The 22,585-nt window shown below is 39.2% G+C and overlaps 1 protein-coding gene across 7 annotated transcripts in view; it reads right to left on the bottom strand.

The window, feature by feature from the left end:
• The window catches only part of FAM13A (family with sequence similarity 13 member A), a 132,231-nt gene that overhangs the window by 95,231 nt on the left and 14,415 nt on the right, over positions 1-22,585 (bottom strand). For 5 of the 7 annotated variants that reach the window (XM_069855644.1, XM_069855645.1, XM_069855646.1 and 2 more), the window contains exons 4-5: positions 21,842-22,022; positions 13,890-14,049 (exon numbers count right to left, since the gene is read on the bottom strand). In XM_069855644.1, coding sequence (XP_069711745.1) covers positions 13,890-14,049; positions 21,842-22,022 — 341 coding nt within the window. Of the gene's footprint in view, positions 1-1,235; positions 1,359-13,889; positions 14,050-21,841; positions 22,023-22,585 lie in introns of those variants that run through there. The other 2 variants (XM_069855650.1, XM_069855651.1) reach the window with 2 other exon arrangements.

Genomic DNA, 22,585 nt, shown 5'->3' with positions numbered 1-22,585 from the left:
GTGTTATTACCTATATACATCTCTGTGCACCTCTTCATTACTGAAGCTTGAGAATTCTTTGAGCTTTTATTCATGCATTTTTAGTGTTGCTTGTGAAATTGATGAAATTACAGAATGAAATCTGTTGTACCTTAGAGGCTGACTTCCTTTAAAACCAATGGCATGGCTACGATACAGCTGAGATAAATCAACTTGGAGCCATAACACAACTAGCACGCATCCCATGCAGAAGTACTGCCTGAGCATCACTTCTCTAAACCATTACAGATCTCCAGAGAGCACTGTGAGGAGAAAAGCTTGTTAGCAACTGAATACTCTCCATTCTCATAGGAGGCAAAAATCTCCAGTAGAGCATACTGGATACAAAACAAGCTCAAGCTTTGTTTTGCTCAACCGCATGTACTCAATGATCAGTGTAACCTAACTGTTTACATCTGAAAAATTACCCAAGTTACTCTCAGTAGCTCCCAGTGACCACCTCTCCTATCACATACTCCCAAAAAAGATAATCCCACTTAGAAAAATGGCGACCTCCCACCAGTCAACTCTGAGTAATGCAGCAGTTTCTCCAAACCCTGCCCAAAGTAGAGTACCTGCTCATCCTGGCACCAAGTCCCACCACCAAGCTCCACAACTGTTACTAAATTAAATTTTCTACTATCAAGAATATTTTGGCCAAAATTAACAGTCAGCATCTGTACAGGACACTATCAAACACCAGGTTTTGAACTAAGTTTCTTTAATTATTTCTAAGCAAGAATTGAGACAATCCTGGGGAAAGCTTGAGACTATTAATTTAATTTCATAACTTTGATAGCCAATATTTATTGGCAAATGGCCCAGTCAGAAGCATGTCAGTATAAAGCAAAGCTTCTAGTCATCTCTTACAACTGAAATGTAGTGAATTTAAATACTTGCAGATCTTTCTAATCTTACACAATAACAGTAACTTCCACTGGGCTGTTCTAAATCATGGTGTGTTGTTTTCCATTAGATATATTGCCATCATACCGAAACTCCCCAATACTTTATATTGCTCAAGCAGCTCAACAAGCCTGTAAGCTCCCTCAGGCAGGCTCAAGACCATTTTGTAGCTCTAGATTAACATGGCAGTGCTTCCTGACCCTTGAATAAGATTCTTAGGTAAGACGCTGCTACAAACACTAATAATTATCAAAAACCACTACAGAAAACAGCTGACTTGTTCATACTCCCCAAAAGAGAAAAGAACTTACTTCATTCAAATCCCAGCCCAGCCATCTTTCATCTAGATAAGATTAATTACACTGGCCCAAGGAACAAGTCCTTTTCCTTAGGAAGACTATTGTGTTGGTAAAGGAATTGTTCTCCCTCTGACAGATTCTTTGCAAGTCATACAAAATGCAGATTTAACAATGTGCGAGACTTCACCTAATAAAAGCTTTAAACCAGTTAACTATGGATACTTCAATGATTAGGAAAGATTAGAACATCCCTGGAACACTCTTTGACCTATTTATTCTTCAGGAGAATAATCCTTTAGCATCAAGAAGCACTGACGCTAATAAAGACAGGTGGGTGAGTACTCCAGCTCCTAGCTTCCTCCCACATGAATGAAGAAACACTATAGGTCAAGGGCATCCTTAAAGGAGAGACTAAATCACAGGCAGGAGATAAGATACTTAGCAATGTCTCTTACTCAGCTACTCCTCCTGCACTTATTTCTCTGTTTATCTCTCTGGACAGACAGATCAACAGGGATTATTGGTGGGAGGATCAGAGTGTTCAATTACATATTTGTTTTCAACTATGTACTTAAATTAATTTCAGGGAGATGATGAACACCAGCAAAAAGACTGAGAAAGACCCTGGCACAAAAAGACCTCATGTCACACATCCTGAACAGTTGGCACCACTGCCTCTTGATAAGAAACTTGACAAATTTTGGGTATATTTCAATGGAATGAGAAAACAGTTGCTATGATAGGGTCAGCTTTAGTTATTCATTATACCTTTTCTTCAAACAGACTAAACAGTACTGGTTTCTTTATCCATTGGCAATACTAAGTAAGATGGATTCATACAGCATACCTGTATCTTGCACTGTTATCTAGCTGGGATGCAAAATTCAAACTGAACAGAATACTACCCTTGCTTTTATCCTTTTCAACAAATTGTTGAATGGGCATAAAGATGTTTATGTTTCAGCCTCAGACAATCACAGCCTCAGAGACAGCGAACTGCATACTGAATTTACAGTCTTTTGTATTTGCAGCACTATATCACACTGTAACATAAGAGTTTAAATGCATCTGATTACAATTGCCCCAGGAAGGAATTAGGAAAAAAGAGTTAGTAAAACCAATGGTTAAATGTGCTCTATTTTAATGAGAGATGAACTTATTTGTTGGTAACTTGGTATTCCAAGGTATCTTTGTAACAATCCCACTATTACTGGTGTGCTAACCCTCTTTCCTACTTGGTTCAGTAACTAATCACTTTTTGGCCTCACAAACTGCCTAATCAGAGGAAACTGTCCTGTGGGATTTTCAGCTCAACTTTTAAATGCTGCTAGAAAGGATCAGATCTATTTTGTTAGCTGTTAATACCTAGAAGACGATCTTAATTAAAACAAACTCAAACTTTATTTATGTGAAGCTTTTTCTTAACCAGGGCACTTTTTACAGAAACAAGGTATTAGATTCCCTTCTGATACAAAGATGGTGCAGCTCTGAACTTCACCAAAATGTTATCCAATTTACTGCATCAAAGTATTTGGCCTTGTGCCCCCAAAGGGAAGAGTTACTACAAGACTGTTTGCTCACTGACTTCATGCAGTGCCTTTCACAGTCAATACAATTGTTGTCAGTGCAGTGATTAAGGCTGCAAATGTCGGTACTAGTTTTTTATTAAAAAAAAAAAATCATGGTTGCTTGTAGCGGGGATCGGTCAAGAGATATAAAAAGTCATGGGTGGTGAAAAAAAGATGTACTGGTCACTATTTCCTTCAGTTAAAAAAAAAACAACTCAAGAAAAAAAGGAAAAGAAAAAAACCATGTGACCTTCAAATGACACTGGTAAAAGCCATATTTATAACAAAGAAAAGGAGTCAAAAAATAAGCAGCAATTTGTGGCACTCTTGCCAGATGACACGGTGGAAGCAAAAAGCTTACATGCGTGCAAGTGGTACACAAGTCAATTACTTTGGACATCACTAAATACAGAAACCACATCAAGACCAGGAAAGTCTCTGAGAACAGTCACAAACCGGTACAGTAATTGAAGGAAACACCTTTCCCTATTCTTATTCCTCCCTGGACACTGGCTTTGGACCAGGATGGGATGCAGGACACTAGGCTAGACTAATCTGAAGCCTGAGCCAGCACAGCCATTCTTATGTGGGATGAGCAACCGTTAAGAGGATTATCCAGTGAATTCAATCCTGTGAAGGATTGCAGAAATGATGCATTAGCTGATTGCACTGGGATAGCCTGCAGCAACCGACTCTTTACTGGGTCAGCAGCTGTACACCACAGAGGAGGGAATATTCTGTTTCTCTCAGCAACACCCCATGTAACAGTGCAATGCAGCCTCTGCTTAAGGTGGGCGTCAGCAGGGTCACATATGTAATTTACCCTGAGCTACAATAAAAGCGCACAATATTATTCATGGAGCAGTCCAGAAGAAACAGTAAATTTCAGAGTTCCCTTAATTTGATATTGGAGCAGGGAATATTACCCAAACCAATGCTGTCCCCTACACAGAGTTCCCTGGAGCACGGCAGTGTAGACGTGACAGACAGTAGTGCTGTCAAGGATGCCAATCCAGAAGTGAAAGGGCAACAGTAATTACCGAGCTGTGCTTCCTCCTACTCACAAGAAGATAATATGGAATCTCTTCCCCTCTGTGATCATGCTGATTAAGGCTCCATAAGACACACAAAGCATCAAATAATCTATGCTTTTATGACCAAAATAGTATAGTCAGTTGCATGGGGATTTTCAAAGGCACTTCTCTAATTCATGCGGTCACAGGTATTCTCATGAATATTAACTGGATTGAATAACTAACTTTTATTCAGACATCAGTTCACAGAGCCAGTATTCAACGGCACAGATACCTTCAGGAAAAATACACACAATGATTGAACATGAATAGTAATGATGAAAAAAAAATTCTCTTTGTAATTAGGTATCCTTTCCATTTTATACTCAGAAAGTGATGAAAAGATCCTTGTTAGAAGGGGAACAACGTTAGCAAAGCTGTTAAAACATTCTCTTATCTAACAAACTACATAACAAAGACTGAAAAGACTACTATTTATATATGGGATTTTTGCCCTGGTTGCTGTTGGCATATAGGAAGAAGAGTAAAGCTGACTTGGTACCTATCTGCTGTTCTACCTTGCTATGATTTTCACTACACTTTAATAAACAGAATTCAGTAGAGCTGTTTCAGACAGAAGTAATAAAAAGCAAAATCTCACAGCCTGCAAAAAACGCATCACTACTTTTCAGTATAAAACTAATACCCTATTCAGTTCCCCTTAATTTCCTTTTATTCTCCCAAGACAGTTTATATATATGACCTTTTACCTGAGACCATATCTCTTAATAAACAGCTAAAGGTTACTCTGTTTCGCTTCAGTACAACCTTAACCTACTGCAATTATTACTATGAAACACGTACAAAGGTCATGAATGGTGATACAAAAGCAAGACAGAGATGCAGAAATCAATTATTTTTAGACAGGATTGCAATATAGAAAAGGAAATGACAAACATAGTAATAATCCCATGATATACCTCAATGCTGGAACAGCTGTGGAGTATCATGGTGTTTTCTAGGAGGAAAAGAAATATGTGTTTCCAGGCATCCAAGAAGACTTGTTACTTAATGCTGTAAAAAGTTAAGCTGGTAATGCTAGGATCAAATGTAATTCCAGAACTTGCAAAAGGTTACAAAGACTTCACTAACTGAAAACATTTGTTTTCTATGCCCATCCCCACAACTTGTATGTGCCCAGCATACATTAGCTGTCAAGGTTAAGGTGTCATGCAAGAGGTTAACAACCACAACTCAGCTTTTTATGGCTGAGGTATAAATAAGGAGCCTGTAGCAGAATTTAAGATTAAAAAAACAAATCAAACATTTACAAAGTGTCATAACATTGCGCTCTTGCTGCGTGTACCCAAAACGTATGTGTGTTTTCAATAACAGAGCTACAATTAGTTCCAGGGGAACATTTTATTTTCCTTTGCAATTCTGAAAACTGGAGTCTGATACATCTATTTACTGCAATGTTATTCATAAATAGAGAAAGTACAATCTAAAAGAATAATATGACCTAGCTATGGGAGACACCCAGGCTCTCCAGATCCGCATCTCATGTTATCCCAGTCTTGGAAAAGCTATATCGCACTTTTGATCTAAAAATCAAAATACTCACCAGGAAAAAACCTTCACACGGGGAATTTAGCAATGCCTGAATCTGCTGGATAGATCACATTTTCAAGAACCTACATATTTAGACACATACAGAGCATCTGGCCCCCTATGTCCCTTGCATCACATATCCCTGTTACACTTAGACCACCCTGAGCCCTGTTTATTACAAGTAAATTTTGGGGCAAAAAATATCCTGCAAAGCCATGGATGTTATAGGCACATCAGGTTGTACCAGCCAGCTTCTCCTGGACAAATTGATCCTCACAAACCTCAAAGACAGGCTTTTAAAAAAAATGCACAGGACTTATACTGAAGTCAATGAACATTTCACTTATATAATGGGAACATTCCATTTTATAACGGAAAAAAGAATTAACTCAGTGCTGAGCCCTTCTGAAGCTTCCACTTTGAAAGTACTACAGGTGAAACTAATGGCAGAGGTTAGAAACAATTAAATCCCCGCAGGCTGAAAGATGTCTTGCATGTCATCACTTTGGATCATTTCTGCCTGCCTGCAATATGTTGTTGCTACAAAGACAGCACTGACTGCTGATTTATACAGTAGGAATAATGCACATAATTTTGTGTAACCTGATTAACTCAACAACTAATTAACGAGAAATGTAATAAACATTGGAGAACCTGAACAGGAGTAATTGAGAGATTTGTCTTGACAAAAAGAGTCTCCTCCTTTTTTTTTCTGGCTAGAACAGAGGCTCACATACTTATTTTACTGCATCTTGTTTCTTGGTGTTGACTTTGATGCTTCCCTTTTGAAAGATGTTGTTTTACTGACCAAGAGGGACTGATCCCCAAGTGCTAAATCATTATGTCAATTCTCCCCTCCCCCCAGCCCCTCCAAAAAAACCCAGTCTACCACAAAAGAACAATGGACAATGGATGAAAAACATTTCAACTGAAACATGTGCAAATACAGACAGACACATATACACATATGGATCTTATTTTCTCTACATTTTGGCTATGCGGTATTATCATGGGGCAGCGATAATATCACTGGGTATTTGTTTAAACAAAAAATCGTGAGAGAGTAAAAGCAACGTTCCTAAGCATTTCAACTTCAAAATGTGCCAGTTGGGTTCAAAAAAAATTATAATATTCTAGAAATATGGACAGCAAGAAAGAGAGTTTTTTGTTACATGACCCTGTACCCTTTAAAAGTGCTATATCTTAATGTGTTAAAGTGCAAATATTGTTGGCAAAATTCTAGCTAAAGAAATAGCAGCATACTCATTTATTGCTTTTCAGAGTTTAGCATTAACATATTTGTGTCAATATGCAGGATCACCACAAGTGACAGGTTTATAATCTCATGAACGCTTTAATGAACTTCAGGAGCAGAAATATTCTAATACTACATATACAAAAAAAAAAGAAGACCTGAAAGCACTGGAAAGCTATTTCAAAATTACACAAGGAATTGTTTAGGGATCATCTGATTTTTCGCTTGTCTTTCTGCATCACAGCCTAAGCATAACCATTCTCCTCGCTCCAGACTGAATCTGCTATGGGTGAAGGGTTTGGAGGCTTATAAACCTTCCCCTACATATCTCATATCACTCATTTCCTGTCAGCTCCCATCTTAAAACGTTATTCTGGCTGAATCACTATATACCCTTAATATAAACATGCCCATCTGCTCACCATTGGATAACTGTGAAGTGATAACTAGTTCAAGAAATACTAAACAGAAAACCCGAGACAGACTTCCACAGGTGCTCCTTCTCCTGATGCACTTCCCACCCATCTTCACATCTCCCATGTAAACCCAACTCCCACCCTTAGATGTTCCCTGGCTCAGGCAGGAGAAAACTGGTATGACTTGCCCAAATAAGGGAATACCGAACCAAATGGAAACATTTGTTGAGACCTTCAGAAAGGATTTTCAAAGGAGATCAGTTCCCACTGCCTCCTGATGGGAAAGAATTAATCCAGTACTGAAAGCTGATCGTTAACGTGATGCTAAAGTGGTCACAGACATGAGAGGAGAATAAAAGGAAACTATCTAGACCCTGTAGGCTTAGCCAGGGCAACATAATGTGGATTAGATGCGCATGCCTTTTTTCCTGATATAAATGAGGGATTGCTCTCATGTCTGCTGAACGTGTAACCATGGGGCCAGAGCACTGAGGTGGCAAAGAAGGATGACTTATTTACAGGGAGCCTCGACAGTGAAGTTGTTGAATTTTCAGCAGTTTCTCCTGGATGTTGTCAAGGTATTAGATCCTCATGCTAAGGTATTTAAGTGAAAACAGCTGAGGAATGGAAAGCAACGATCTTGCTTCATGCATCTGAGGAAATAATCCAAAACATTGTGGCTTTCAGTCTAGATAAAGCTTTACAACTGACTGCAAAGGGAGCAGAAGTCAAGCAAAGGTGGAGAAGTTACTGACCATCTTACCAGGCCAAATGATCTGGTCCGAGTGTCCAACTGGAATAAGCAAGCAAGCAATCGGTAGCTCTTCAGGGAGTGAAATCTGCCTGCTTAGAGGTCATCAGAATGCACCTACACTATATTCATAATATTGAAATTGCAGATTTATAGTTTTATTTTACTTTGTAACTTTGATTTTTTAATTTGATTTTAATGCTATAATTTTAATTTTATAAATGGACTTGCTTTGTCTTCTGCCTCAGGTGAACAGAGCTTTGTATTCTACCACCCAGCAGGGGAAGAAAAGGAAAAAAGCCTTTTGCATTCCTGTCCCAAATATGCAGTTAAGCCAGGAACAGCATTATATCCTCATCACACCAGTGCTTGTGTTCCAGTGCAAACATTAATGTGCTCTGAGCTGACTGGTTCTTAAAACTAGAAGTACTCCATCATGAAGGCATTAGATAGAAAAAGTGAAAAAAAAATAGAAAAAAAAATCTTATAACCCTGTGTGACTAGGTAATAGGTTGTACATTTTATTTAAAGACAATATCGAGCTAAAAAACATCACACTGCTAAACCCAACATTTTTTATCTGAAACCAGTGGAAAGGGTAATTCCAGAAGTCTTCCAAGAGTGAATCTCCTAATAGTCTGCTGCCCAGATTTCCCTTGCCACTTGAACTATATAAAAATACTCTTCACTGCCAATCTTTAATCATCAGAGAAGTCTAATCACTGTTATTTAAAGGTCCCATTTCATGACAGCGGTAACAGTACAACACTGGCTAGCTATACAACATAGCAGCTGCAGTTAGAACTGTGCTTTAAGATCTTTGGTAAAGAAAGGTCCTCATTCAAAATTATTATTTTTGTTGTTACTGTAGATTTTGTAACCTATTTAATCAAGACAATGATAAAATTGGCAATACTAAAACTCAAAGCTGACTAATCTTTCATTACATAAGCTATCACCCACTGTAGTGACACAAAAATGTCAGGACCACACCCATACACACCAAGAATTCCATTCCAAAGCCAAACATAACATTTTATTATAACACCCTGACACTTATAACGTGATAAATGCACAGCAGTGCAGAGATACTGTAACAGAGAATTAACTGTTCACACATGATATCGCCCAACTAAAAAAATAGCCATTTATGATCCTGAAAATCTGAACACAGAGCAGATAGCTAATCAGAACACTCAACTCACTTCTCCACCCACTTGCCTCTAACTAACAGAGCCTACAGATCAACACACCGAGATTCTTGCAGACCTTTACGGGGTTAGGAAAATAAACTGAAGTTTGGATAAAAGTCTTAAGGATTGTAATAATAGCTGGCTGCAAATGAAAACTGTAAATACCAATAAACTCCAACTTATTTTGCAATTAAAAAAAAAAATCAAATGCCATAATTCCTTTATGATAAGGAATTTCCAAACATATATACATATTTCTAGAGAAAGTACATGTTATACTTCCACCTGCTGGCCACCTTCCTGGGCAAGCATATAGATGCCATTCTACTAGATGGAGTGAGAATCTAATGAAGTCTTTCAGGCAAGTCATCAGGAACCTGACAGTTCAATTTCCCTTTGAAACAGAAGTTATCCTAAGATAAATTTTCTATTTTGTGAAAATTGCACTTTTTTTTCCTTAACATATAAGTTTCAAAAGAAAAACTCTAATCCTACTGTATGCCTGAGCAATGAGGCTTTACAATCCTGGGAACAAAGCAGGGACTGGAATGCAGCTGGCAGAGATTTCTAGCTCCCCTACGTTCTGAATTATGATCCGCTGAGGAAGAAAGCTAAGAAATCCCTCTAACTGGCACAACTTGTCTTTCCCAATGACTGAGCAGTCTTTGACAGAAGAAATGTAACTGGGGTGAAGGTGTTCCTGCACCTCCTAAGTGCACGTATGCAGCAAGAATGGTAGTTCAACTACCAACAGCCCTACAGAATCACATCTCTTCTTCCCATCTCTAAAATTTATTAACTTTTGGCTTCTTTAAAACAGTCTTTCATTAAGCTGCTGCAATCTGTACCTGACTGAAATGCTCATACTCCTTCTGTAAGTTTGTAGCATCATAGATTTCCCCCAGCTATCGCCAACATGGTAGACAAGATACAACTTGCTCCACTCAAGCTGTTTTTCCTTCCCAATACACTGCTCAAAGATATGCTTGATGCTGTTCTGACTTTACCTGAATGATCCGCATATTCTTGTTTTAATTTTAAAACAGTAGTACTTCCAGCTTTTAAAAATCCCCCAATTTTATGACCAAAGTGTGGGAAAACCTTAAGATATCCAGACCATGAAATGTCAGGAGTCATGCAAGTTCAGGAATACGGTAAACATCATCAAGCACACAAGAGGAGGTATATTCCCGTATCATAATGGGATGGCATGAGACACTACTCCCCTGTTTCTGGGTATTTGCTCAAAATTTGATTTAAGTGTTAGATAAAGCAACAGGCACCTAAGCCATCTCAAGAACAATCAAAGACTGTAGGGAGAAATAATACTCTCATGGTATCTTTAGACACTCACTAAAAATAGGTTCCTGTTTTTCCAGGAGAGATTTCAGCACCAAAGTAAGAGCCCAAAGCCATGAGAAAGAGATAAGAAAAAGCAGGGCTAATTTTATAATGCAGTAAGCTAGAAAGGCACTGTAAAGCACTGCCCGAAGTGCATTCTTCAATGCTGTACTTTTGATGCCCTTCTTTTTTAAACGACTGTCATGGGATTTCAAGTTCTGACTCAAGCTAGCCCTGCAAATCTCTGCCATTCTTCTCCCTATGTAAAAAGTTTCATGCTTGTATGTGTTCTTTCAAAACTTTTGATCAAGAAACACCTGGATAAGCACTGGTGGCTTTGACCATCACAAGGTTAATCTCTTAACACAATGTAAAACCTAATTTCTTCCTATAAGCATCTCCACTCCCATTTTGGGAACCTTACCTTTGGGTGAGACAGTAGCAGCATTCCAACCAAAAGAAGGTATTAATGCTTGTCTAGGAAAAGCATCTCAATAAGCCCCAAACTGCATACACAGGAGAATATATAAATCAGGTCACATTACCACAAGCACTCTGCTAACATAGAGGAAAAGTTATCTACACATTCAAGAACTTAAAATAAAAGATGGCAAAGTGAAATATGGGCTGTGGAGAGGCTACAGCATGTGTGCATAGCAACTAGAGGTGATGGAAAACGAAGTACCCAGAGTGTCAGAGCTTTTTTACTTCACTATAAACTGCCAGTGTTTCCTCTCGAGTGGGAATGAAGGGCTACCAAATCTGAGCATGGGAAGAATAGCGGGACAGGGCTTTGAGAATTCAGGAGAAAAACGTAAACAAGAAAAAGTGAGAAAAGTGAGATAGTGAAGGCAATCACAGCAAAGGTTGCAATGTAGTGACTCAGGGTGAAACCCTGGCAATAGAAGGAGTGATTTTGGGGACTGAATGACAGAAATACCCTAGGAGGAAGCGCGTGAGATCATCTAAATTGTTGCTGTACATCTTCTTGCTGCTCACAATATAAAAGCTAAAAAAGCCACTTAGATAAATGCAGCTGAGTTTGGTAAAAGGCTGGTTCTCATTTTCTTCCCCTTCCTTGCTGCCTGTTCCCCCATTCCACCATGACTCATACTTGAATGCAACACCCTTAAGCCCAACAGGGCCTCAATTAATGAGAGCTTTTTCATAAGCATCCTACATTTTTCACTCCTACCAACAGTATTACTTGGCAAACCTCTTTCCAGCTACCTGTACACATGAATTCATTGATGGCTTTTCAAGAAGCAGTAATTTCGCTTACAAATGGCTTGCTATTTTCTGGACACCATGACCCAGGTCATGCCAAATAATTCTCTGAGGTATTTGTTTTTTTACGACATGTATCAGTTAGCTCCCACTGTATCTAACAGTTCATGCATTAGCAAACTGGCAATTGCTTTTTTCTACTGAATCTCACTTATTACCATTTGGTTTTCTCTTTGAGTGCACCACCTCTAATTTATTATATGAGTTGGCTAGAACAGGGTATATGTTAGGATACAAGAAAAGTAATGCTTGGGAACAATTTAAAAGTACTTTCAAAGAGCCACCTGAGAAATTTCAACAAGCATTTCAACAAGCACTTCTTTTTTATATGTATGTATGTATGTATGTATGTATCTATCTATCTATCTACCTACCTACCCACCCACCCACCCTACATGATGTTAGATGTTTGTATTTTTTGTGTTTGAGTATTTGTCTTTGTTAAGCTAGAAGACTTCCCTCCCAAATTAGATAGACAAGGAACCAGGTCAAATTTTTGCAGCTGACTGCCAGTAGAATTCGGAAGCTATGAACAAGATCCAAATACACAAACACAATGTAAACCCTTGTGTTCAGGCATGGCTCATTCCTCTCAGGCAGTCATCCGTCTCCTGAGGCAAAGAGATAGGCAACATTTTTTCATCTCACTTAACTGTATCTTTTAGGCTATTTTGTTGGAGTGATATTGGTTGTCACCCTGTACTTTGGTACCCCAGATCTCTGAACTGCTGTTTGGAATCTCCCGTTTCCAACTTCTGTGAATCCCCAATTACTAATATGTCCTTAGAAGGGAAAGACTACCTTGTCTTTTGCAGCTGGCTGAGGCCTGAATGAGATGAAGACTTATCTGAAGCTCTCCTCTTGGGATCTTTAAAGTACTGAGTCTTTTTTACAATTACGTTCTTCTTAACCTGTTCTTGTAACTGAAGCGACCATCAACTGCTAAAAATCACTCTCCTCTGCCATTACCCAGAAGTTACTGTGAGTTCAGTAACATATATTAGGGAGGGCACTACAACTCATTGGTCATTCTATCTCCTTCCACAGAAGCAAGTCCAGAGGAAGGCCACGAAGATGACCAGAGGGCTGGAGCACCTCTGCTATAAGGACAGGCTGAGAGAGTTGGAGTTGTTCAGCTTGGAGACAAGAAGGCTCCAAGGAGACCTTATAGCAGCCTTCCAGTACTTAAATAAGGCCTACAGGAAAGATGGGGAGAGGCTCTTTATCATTGAGTGCAGTAATAGGATGAGTGACAATGGTTTTAAGCTGAAAGAGGGTAGATTTAGATTAGATATTAGGAAGACATTTTTTACAGTGAGGGTGGTGAAACACTGGAACACCTTGCCCAGAGAATTTCTGGATGCCCCCTCCCTGGAAGTGTTCAAGGCCAGGTTGGACAGGCTATGAGCAATTCTATCTAGTGGGAGGTGCCCCTGCCCACGTCAGGGGACACTGGAACTGGATGATCTTTAAGGTCCCTTCCTACCCATACCATTCTATGATTCTGTGATTTTAGGTAAATGTTAGAAACAGCTACAAGACTAAACAGCTAAAGACTTGCTCACTCATTCACCACACAGTACTGACAACTGGTAGAACTTGGACTGGCACCAAACTTCTTGTTCTGTCAATGTCAAAACCACTATTTTTTATAACTTACTTTCTGACAACTTCAATTACAGCCATTTCAGGCTACAGTGATTTTATCAGTGGGAGCTTACAAAACCCCACCAAGGGAAAACATGTAGTTCAACCGTCTCAAAATCAGAATTCATACCTTGGAAGGGAGTAATTACGTGCACAGCTAACATGCAAAAGGGAATGATGGAACTGCAAACCGTCCTGAAGACTGTTTCCTGCACAGAGTTGAGGCTGCTTTCTGTAGTAGAAATGGCACTGCCAGAACAGGACACTTTTGGCCATACTACTTATTTGTGTCAACATTTTCTGAAGTTTAGAATCCTTTGATGCTACACATATGCCCTCTTCCCACCAAAGATTTAATACTTTAATTATATCACTTCTCTTGAACAACTCCAATGCACTTCCTTTGAATAGTAACTACTAATTCAACCTTCTCTTCAAGTGCACTTAGAAATGGCTGTTCTGAGTCAGAATACATGACTTCTAAATTCAGGTATGCATTTGAGACAAGCGGACTTCATAGTGGCAAACTCTAGAGACCCCAGTATTGATTTGCTGTAACAAAATGGAATAGTAGAGATACCCACTTTTACCAAAATAATTCTTGCTAGCTCTTCACATACAGGCTTTTCTTCATCCTTCTTCAAACTTTCCAATTCAAACAGGGTATTGTAATTTTCCAGCATTTTTGTCATTATCTTGTTGCAGATCTCCTGTTCTTTTACACCTTCAAATCCAGAGGGGACGCTAAAATTGGACAGAACACAAAGACAGCTGTTACAGGTACTCAACACACAAAAGTTCCTGCAGAGAATTTATAACATTTCAGTTGTGGATACAGGTTAGCTAGCAGGCATAGGAAACATTTTCTTGGAAAGGAGGATTAACTTTATGGTGATAATAAATACCATGGTTTGTTTGTAATTTCTCTTACTGACATTAAATAGCATATCTGTTTATCAAACTATCTAGTCCATGGAACCTAGGCAGAGATCTAATTGAGGCAACCACTGAATGAGATACCACCAACTTAGCTAAAAGTTGGGTTCATGACTACCACACAGCACGAGGAATTTAAATGCTCTGAACTGTTAATTGGAAGAGTCAGGTTCCTCCCAAAAGTATACAAGAAGGATGAGTCAAAAAAAAAAAAAAGAAAACTCACATGCTGAGTAGAACACTAAAAGTAAAATTAAGCAAGATTTTCTCAGCTTCAGGTGACCCCATGTTTTATACTAGTTTTCCTAATTTCATTTTTGAGTTGCTATTTCTTTTGAAAGCAGGCTCATAACTCACAAGGTTTTTCAAAACATGGAGATGGAGGCTGCCTTCTGCAGAACTGCCTATCAGATTCATATAAAAAGAGGTTCCTCCACTTTCTGGGAGAATAACCAACTACTTGGGTGCAGAAGAAGCAACTTCTTGCTCTCTTGAACCAGGCCTCTGTGCAGCCAGGAACTGCTTACCATAGATCTTAAAGCCACACACAACAAAAAGACACAATACTGAAAGAAGCTCTGTATTCCAGTCTATGCTCCTTTGCCTTCCTTATTCATTTCATACAATGCTGTCATGTATTACAAAATAGCACACAATTCATTGAAGCATCTAATGATTATCTGCTGGAATGTAGGCTTTCTACACCTTTTACTAGACTCTGGTGCTCCGAGCTGATTTAAATTCTGTTTTAATATGGCAGTAAGATATCTGAAGAATGTTCTCCAGCATTTAAAATACCTCTCCAATTATCCAGTGTTTCCCATCGTACCATATTTCCAGCATACACACTCCCTTCTCAATAATCCACAAAGTAGCTGCATGGATGTGAATTTTCTAAAAGGCTCATGAAGTGGCAGAGAGCACAGATCAGAAGGTACAGCAAAGATTTAAAGGGAAGAAGCAGGGGAGCAAAAACCAGAAACAAAAGAAGTTTGAAGTATTTTTTTGGCTGAGGACAACTGGTGGTTGTACAAGAGGAAAAAACAACCCATCTAAACAAAAAGCCAAATCTCATCTAAGCTATTTCACAGGGAAGTAACATGGAAGTAAAACACTGATTACTACAACCAGCACATTAAAATTTACAAATAACTATCTACAGTAAAACTGCAACTGTCATCTATTGAGGCCAGATGTGCATTTCAACAAGAATGGTCTGAAAGCAGATGCTCCCAGAAAAAAAGTGCCTTCTTGTAAGGGTTGCACACTACTGATCCTTCTCAAGATTTTTCTCTCTGCAGTACCTCTGCATGGTAACAGGGAGAGGATTCCACTGCAGCAGAACACATTGCAAACTCCAGAAGAGAATATTTACTGCTATCATTTCAACATTCAATGCATACCAGAGTTACAGGACCTAACGTTCAAAGGAACTGTATTATTTTACACTGCAGAACATTGCCAACTGTGGGTCAGTCTTAGCCGGTAGATTTCATTAATGTGGGACCTGGCCTCAGACTAAGGAAAGAAAAAATGAGACAACTACTGATGGATGTGCAGGTATACTTTGACCAATTCACTTTAAAGAGTGTCACATCTTCACTAAAGGACAGTAACAGGCCCAAATAAAAAAAGTATATGTATGCAACAGGCCCATGAAACCATTCTGATTTAATGAAACTCTTCTTCCCATGCTAAATGATGCATTCCTGAGTTGGCACAGTGGAGAGTTTGCTTGATAATTGAGGCAAATTCTGACTGATACCTTCCTGATGTGTTTCTACAAAATGTTTCAATAAGCCTGGCACCCCTATGAACCTCGTTCCTATGAAATGTATTTAAAACGTACTAGAGTGAGTTCAAATCAAAACAAAGGCTCCAGATAGCTTCTGTGGGTTTTAGAGTGAACCTTCCCCTAAACCATATCTGCTGGGAACTACAAAAAACACCTACCTAGCAACTGCTAACACCAAAAACTCTACCTTGCTGAAAAACAGTTCAGCCTCTAAAGTTTCCACAAAGCATACAAACAAGAAACAATATTTAATCTCTGCAAAATTTCACGGCTTTCTTGCCCTACCTTCTGCACATTACTTCATCAGTCATACTTTATTAAATCAAACCTGTGAAAAGTTCAACATCTTATTCTGAACAATTCTGCCCATGTATGGTGAGATACATATGCAGAACACAAGGTTAAAGATCATGGCTTTAGTCTGTTTATCACCCCTCTCTGAATGTAACCAAGCAGAGCAGCATGAATTGCTTTACTTTAATGGCAGTGTAACATACTTGATCCATTTCCATCTCTCTGCCCCTTAAAACAAGCATATTTTACAGCATTTCTCATTTATTTTTTCCTTTATTGGCTATTATTAAACCTCCATCATAGCAAAGACTATTATACTTTTTGAGCTATCCATGGTGACCTTTTCTTTGCAATACATCTTCAGCTCTACATACATAATAAATTTAGATTATGAGCACGTACCACCCTTCATATTTATATAAGTGAAATCCCATCTGTTGCCACACTGCACCTTACTTCAGCTTTTCTTAGTCTGAAAAGTCGTGATATCTACAAATTTCACTTAACTGACTTGAAAACCCAGTCCCTATGAGAAAGTATTCTCTCATCATTTTAATGATCTACTCCCTGGAAATTTTTCAAATTTTTTTATGTAGACCTTGTTAAAACATTATGATGGAACTGCATTCATATTCATGGTTCCTTTATGTCTAATAGCCATGTTAATTAGGCATTATAAAACTGTCGCTTTTAGTGTCACTTGCACATCTTACTCCAGTTACAAAATCCTCAACGGTGGGACTCAATCCCTTTCTAGCCATGTAGGTAAAAATTACTTCAGTAGTAGCACCTGAAACAGCAGCAGAATATCAGTTTGACTACCAGAAACTGATGTTTCTAGAAGCGAGGCATAGGCTTGTAATTTTGAGCTATAAAATTCTCACTGAGTTCTCACAACAGCTTGTGAAGTCATGAATAGATACACAGCACAGGCAGAACCAAATTGTCTAGTGTCCTCATCTTATATTCCTCAGACACCCTGCCCTTCCCAGAGAGATGCTTAGAGTGATCCGTGTGCAAAGCACAGTGGCTCCACCGTAAGTATTTGGAAAACATGTGCTTTGTCTAAACAAGGCACCAGTATCTGACTTAGTCAAGCAGGGCTGAGACTAAAGGCGCATTAGTACCACGAGTTTTACAGGATATTAAACACTGAAATTATTGGTGAAGCCACTTTAAAGCAGAAAAAGCAGCAATTCTCAAAGTTGAAATATTACTTGGGAATAGGATCAAGTCATTAGCCCTTAATTTCAAAATAAGGCACCCAGCAGTCTTTCACACTTCTGCACAACATCCTACCAGTATGCTTTGCTCACCCACTGCTGCTCCATGCCACTCCCGTCCACGCAGTCCAGTGCTCACTTGGTTCTTTCAGTTCAGATCACTTTAAGTCAAGAGTGTGTCTCCTTCCATGAGGACGCTCAAGAAAGCTAATCTCAAATGGGTTAAAAAACAAAGCCTTGTGTCAGAGCTCTTACTCAGAAATTAAGCAAACCTGAGGTCAGAGTAATGTACTGTGAAAGAATTACTTATATTTCAAGTGTAAGTTAACTGAATTTACCTCAGGGTCCCTGTAAACAAACTGCAACAGGCTAAATGCAGAGTGGACTTAGGAGAGAGATCTATACTGTGAATTGTGCAATAACATCCGGCATGAAACAGGCTTTGTTATCAACCACCACAGCTGAGAAACTGGCTTCAAGTGGAAATAGGGGCCAAGAGGACTTGGGAGGTACTCATCTGCCTGTAATGAGCTGGACTGAGATCACTGAACTGATTTCTCCATGCAGCAACTGCTGACAGCTCCCTGTCACCACTGAGAACCAGTGATTTCCAAGTGAAACTGCGTCTCCTTACAAATTCCCAATGATGTTCAACCCCACCCCGTCTGAGATGAAGAATGCACACTTCCATTTCCTTATGCGGCTTTGCAGAAGCAATTTGTGTGGAATGACAGGACCGTAGTTATAATTTACAAACCACCAAGGGCTGTATGCTCTGTCTTCTTCAACTGCTAATTCTGCTGTTTCTACAGTATCTTGTGTAGAGGAGAACTACAAAGTCATCTTACCTTTCTCCTAGGGGATTCCACAAGAAATGAAACAATTTGGAGGATAGGGAACACTACACGGGTTCTTTGTATCTCCAGCCCTCAAAAACCCATTTTCGTTAGCACCTCAGACACCCATGAGCCACTCAAGAAGAATGACACAAGGTTTTGAGAGCAGAGCTGCAGCAATCTTAAAGAGTTGTAGCTTCAGGCAGTCTACTCCGCCCCTCTAGACCGATGTTACTGACTGTAAAAGATACGACCACATGGCCATAACTTAGCCCTGTATTTCAGCTAATGAAAGTGATTTGTCTTAACGCACTGGACCACAAACAGGTGCAGCTGAAAACAGATACATTCTTGTGTCTGTAGGCTCGGATACAAGATAAGAGGCTAACACACAGATAAAGACAAACAGATTAGCCTGGTGACAGAAAAGACAATCCTTTAAGTTCCTATACCTTCATGCTCTTTGTTCCTCAAGGGCTGTATTTCTCTGTATACTTGACCTTTGGCTTCCATCACAATAAATCTTAACAATCCAAGTTTGAAGAAAACAGTGAACTAAGTCTCAAACTATCATATTTTCCTTTTTTGAGCTGTTCAACCTTACCCTTTACATTTTCCTATCTCTAGCATCACACTTCATGATGAGAAATGCAAATAGCCATTTTCTCCCCTCTTCTGTTTATTAGAAATACAGAAAGATAACCTTTTATTAAAACAGCACTAGTACAGTTTGTCAGACAGCAAGTAAAGAAGCAGGGGAAGTAGTGGATAAGATAAAAGCAATAAAGTTTGAAAGTTTAGGATTAAGATAAATTACAAAGAACATGACATAGAAAAACAGAATGAGATGAAGAGAATTGAAACAAAAACTAAACGTCTGAAAGTGGCCCAATAGTGAGAATTATTCAATTGTTAAACAGTTTCAGTTATGAAGTAGGAGATAATACATTTAAAAAGCTAAAATGTCACTAAAAGTAACTTGTAGAAAGAAATCCTTCATTATCAGCAGATGGGCTTTCTCTTCGCTGACACTGCGCATTAACTACCCAGGCACTGATGCCGATTTTAGACATGAGTGTGAATTTCTGACAGAAAAATCCCAGACGTTCCTGCTTCAGCAGTGTAATTGCTGACAAGCTGGATGCGAAGCCTTCCTTCCTATTCCCAGAGAAACACCTCAAACACTGCTCTGAACAGACAATGCAAAGTGAGAGGAGTGTTTGTTTCAACCACCTGCTGATACTTAATTTCTGCAGCTAGTCTCTCTAGGTGCCAGGAGCCAGTAGTAAAACAGCCCTTGCCAAGTAGGCTTTAGGCAGCCTTACTCCAGAGATCTTAGTTCCATTCTGAGGATTTCTTGCTGGCTGCTTGGCCAACCAGCTGGCTAAGCCCAGTGCCTGAAGTTCAATGCTGCAAGTTCTTTCTTCCTCTTATCAAATCTTTGTCGATATAGATGGTCACAATTGCAGCAATTTAAGGCTGCATCCACTAATATAGGACAAAATGTATATTTTAACTGTTGCTCACAATCTTTTCCTGAACTACCTTGAAAAGATCAAGATCTGATGAAACACATAGCTGAATTATCAGATAGTAAAATTTAGTTTAAATAAAAAACTACATCCATAATTCTGATATATTTGGGTCTTCCAAAAAACACATTAGCCATTTGTTAAGTGTCAAGCCTTGCCTTCATTGCCTTTTTTGCCACACAAGCATTTATTTAAATGTCACAACTGCATGGCTGGCTGCATTCATATACAGCCACAAGAGCCCCCAAGTCTTCACCTCCAGAGAAATCTGCCTTTCTCAGTCTTCTGCAATGGAATCATATGATTCTGCTACTCTTACACACACACATGCAGTTTTTAAGAAGTGTGCCTTGCTTTAATCTTAGGAATGCCAATTGCAATTCCAAACTGCAAGTCTCTGCATGCTACACTAGAAAGTACACAGAGCTAATTTTTAAGCTTTCTTGAAGGAAGCAATGAGTAAACTCAAAATTATTCCAACCGCCACTTGGGAGTTTAAGTCACAGATTTAGCCACCAGACACAGATTTTTCTAATTTATTTTGTTTGTTCTTAACTTTACTAATATATTCAGACAGAAATTCCCAAACTGCTCATACAAATGGAACCTTTGAAAATGATTTTGCTTTTCCTTGTCAGGAATTTGCAGTTATCATAACTCTCTTATTCATACCTTTGAGTCTGTCTTTTGGGTTTTCTTTCTTTTGAAGAGAAAGACAATTCTTTTTAAAATATGCTTTATCTTTTTGTACTAACACCACAAATACTTCAATCCTGGCATATTCACCTTCATCATCCATAAACATCTTAAGATGAGGCAGTAGTGTAAACACAAGGACAAGCTTTGGTTTAAATGTCTTATGTCTGCATGTTCTCCCCCTGTTCAAGGGAAAAACAAGGCAGGCAGCACCCAGCCTATGTATGCGGAACCGGCTCAATACATTACAAAGAGCCTAACTTCTGTTTTCTGTCATTGAAGACTACTTCTTTTCACTGGCTATAGAGGACGTCTAAGGCGAGTAATCTAATCTCAACCTTAATGTTATTTTGAAGCAAAATTTTACAACGTTCAGTACAAATCCGACACTTGCTACAAGGAACTCACTTGTCTCTTTTTGCTGATATCACGGGTCTTTCAAGACTGATGACTGAACTTAGATGTCAGCCACTGGGCATACCGCAAACAAGACCAGTGCGAAATTGTTAATAGGGCACTGCATCACAGCAGTGACTCAACAGAAGCATTCTCATTCAAGTGTGTTCTTGCACTTGGAAATAACTGTTCTCGCTACTGTTGCAAGTTCCACTAGCATATACAACACCTTGTCTCCACCACAAGCACCAAGGAACTGGGGTCAGTGAAAGAAAAAAGTAAAACTAGTGAGGCCAGTAAGAAGTCTCAAGAGATACACTAGATGGGTAAAGAGCCCAGAATCATTGGCATCTTGAGGACAGACACCGGATCAGAAACCCAAATCTGCAAAAAGCGTGCAGCATCCATCTCCAGGAATCATACTGCACCTGGATGCTGCACAGGAGTCCTTTTGCCCCAGGCATCCTTTCTCAAAGCCATCTCCAGTGATGCATCCATATTACCTAATGGCAAAGGAAGAAAACTGTATGAGCACAAGTCTCCCTGCACTTATACAGTACGAAGGCTTTTCATTCTTATACTCTTGCTTTGCTGTTGATAAAGTGATAGAAAACTGACCAACTGTTAAGAAAAAGAGCAAGAGGAGATGGAAGAGCAACTCAACTCCCATTCAGCTCAATTACTTTAGCACTAAAATTTATCACAAAGCCCCTGTCATTGCCTCTATTTGACCATCCTAACAAATTAAGGTTCTGAGCTACATTTCTGGCCATCTGCTCCGTTATGCTCGCCATCAGCATATAGGGAAAAGTGAAAACCTCAACTTACTGAAAGCAGTTTGGTCCAAATACAGTGGCAAGATTGCAAAGGTTCATCCTGTTCTCTACATGATGTTCAGCAACCTTTATCAGGAACTGGCACAGGTACTTCAGCAGGCAGTAGTGAGCTTCAGGCAGTTCTTTAAGGAGTTCTTTCAAGTTACTTTCCTTCTGCATGTCGTTTCTAGTGTCTAGGAAAAAAAAAAAGAAGAAAAAACATATAGATATGGTTCTTGACATTGTTGTAAATTTACTTACATGAGTGAGCAAGCAGTGGGATCTAAAACTTAGTCTTATTTCTGTTCAGAAACACAGAATTCTCCAAATCCCTTATTTTTCCTCTGGGAACCTGCACTTTTCTCCAGAGGCTCACCCTGGCCACCACTGGCACTGTTTCAAGTGCACCTTAACGTCGCAATTGTTTTCCTGAGCCACATCAGCAGTGGTCATAGCTAACAGCATTGGATCATGTTTATTACCACCCAGTACATAACTATATCTGCTTTAACTCCAGCTCTACCAGACCTCCTGCCTCCATGCTTCTTCTGGATGTTATCTCTACCTTCTAAACCCTGTCTCTCACTCTGTTTTAGTTTCCGCTGCCATGAAAAACTTCAAAAAGAAGAAAGCAAGAACAGTAAAACAAGGAGTCTCCTGAAATGCAGGTGTTGCTAGAATAACAGTACTACAGTACTTTCTGCGGGTACATAGTTTTGTGTCTTTTGTCAGTGACAACTCTGTACCAAGTCTTAGG

Source organism: Phaenicophaeus curvirostris, chromosome 4 (assembly GCF_032191515.1).
Source record: "Phaenicophaeus curvirostris isolate KB17595 chromosome 4, BPBGC_Pcur_1.0, whole genome shotgun sequence".
Classification (NCBI taxonomy): Eukaryota; Metazoa; Chordata; class Aves; order Cuculiformes; family Cuculidae; genus Phaenicophaeus; species Phaenicophaeus curvirostris.
Note: the sequence above shows the minus strand (reverse complement) of the source record. Positions and strands in the feature narration are given on the sequence as shown.